This window comes from Octopus bimaculoides, chromosome 28 (genome assembly GCF_001194135.2).
Source record: "Octopus bimaculoides isolate UCB-OBI-ISO-001 chromosome 28, ASM119413v2, whole genome shotgun sequence".
Lineage (NCBI taxonomy): Eukaryota > Metazoa > Mollusca > Cephalopoda > Octopoda > Octopodidae > Octopus > Octopus bimaculoides.
Genome location: NC_069008.1, coordinates 819,304 through 820,766, shown reverse-complemented (window position 1 = coordinate 820,766; position 1,463 = coordinate 819,304). Strand labels below are relative to the sequence as shown.

The 1,463-nt window shown below is 39.6% G+C and overlaps 1 protein-coding gene across 3 annotated transcripts in view; it reads left to right on the top strand.

Moving 5' to 3' along the window:
* The window catches only part of LOC106879237 (sodium-coupled neutral amino acid transporter 9), a 21,994-nt gene extending 20,867 nt beyond the window's left edge, over positions 1-1,127 (top strand). For all 3 annotated transcript variants that reach the window (XM_014928725.2, XM_014928724.2, XM_014928726.2), the window contains one exon: positions 790-1,127. In XM_014928725.2, the coding sequence (XP_014784211.1) occupies positions 790-964 (175 nt within the window). In that variant the 3' untranslated portion in view covers positions 965-1,127. The remainder of the gene's footprint in view (positions 1-789) is intronic.
* Positions 1,128-1,463: the final 336 nt, after the last annotated feature.

Below are 1,463 nucleotides of genomic sequence, written 5' to 3'. Positions count from 1 at the left end.
TGTGGCTTTTTTTCAATAAATTTTATTCAACAAAACCAATAACCACATTTTACAAAAACATCTTTAAATGGTTGTTCCGACCGGCTGCCAAGAAAATGGGAAGCAGTGATTGAAGTGGATGGTGACTATGCTCCGGAATAATCATTTAAAGATGGTTTTGTTAAATGTTGTTATTGGTTTTGTTGAAAAGAAGCTTCAATAATTGTGCACCAACCTCTTAGCCAGGTGCAGACATCTGGTTCACCAGTCCTCAGTCAAATCGTCCAACCCATGCTAGCATGGAAATCGGACGTTAAACGATGATGATAATAGATATATATATATAATCCAATCGTCACTGTGACTAAGGATGGCAAAGCACCTACATTGCAAGAAGTAAGAGTTGTCCATGCTGGCATGGGTTGAATGATTCGAACTGCACCAAAATTCAATCTGATTTGGCATGGTTTCTATAGCTGGATGCCCTTCCTAGCATGCCAACTGCCAACCACTTTACTGAGTGTACTAAGTGCTTCTATCAACCAGAGGGGCCGGTGTTCACACTTCTGCTTAAAACCGAAACGGTGCTTGTGCAATAAACATAATCGACCACTTAGACTCAATGTATAACTCTCGGAGTCACAAGTTTCCCACTCAGGTCAGTAGCCCTTGCATCGGGACAATGCGCCAGTCCACAATTCTATCCCCTCCCCCACATAAAATTGCTGACCTTGTGCAAAAATTTAAAATCATTATTTCCCGAATTCTTACAAATTAATAATGCTGTTGTTGTTGTTGTTATCCTTACAGATTCGTTGGAGCATTCTGTGGTTTCTCCTACGCACTTGGCCTACCTTTCCTCATCCATCTTATTGCCCTTTATGAGAAACATCAACTTACGTGGTACTCGTTCACCATCCACACGTTCTTCATTTTGCTCGGATTTGCAAATTTTATTGCACAGTTTTTTATCTCCGGACACTGAAGAGGGCAACAAATAGCAACGACATCACCTTCACGTCTTTGAATATAGTCCGTGTGTGTGTTTGTCTTTTAAATACATGTATTCACTCATGCAAACACACACGTGTGTGTACATATATATATAAATGTGTATATATCAATAAATGTGTATATGTATAAATAAATGAATGTGTATATGTATATATATATATAAATGTGTATATATATATATATATCTTTTATCTTTTATATAGTTTCAGCTTAGAGCTGCGGCCATGCTGATGCACCGCCGTGTTGCTACACTGTTATTACAGGGAGCCTCCTACAATATGTGGCACTTGGTGAAGAATGGAGTTTGATTTAGCAACCCTCATTTGCACTTCTTGCCGTGAGGTAGGTTCATCTGGGACCCTCGACAGGAAGAGGTCCAGCTTTGATTTAAAAACCTCTACATCTACTTTGTGCAGGTTCCTCAGGCTCTTTGGGAGAATATTAAAAAGCTGTGGGCCCCTGAAACCCAA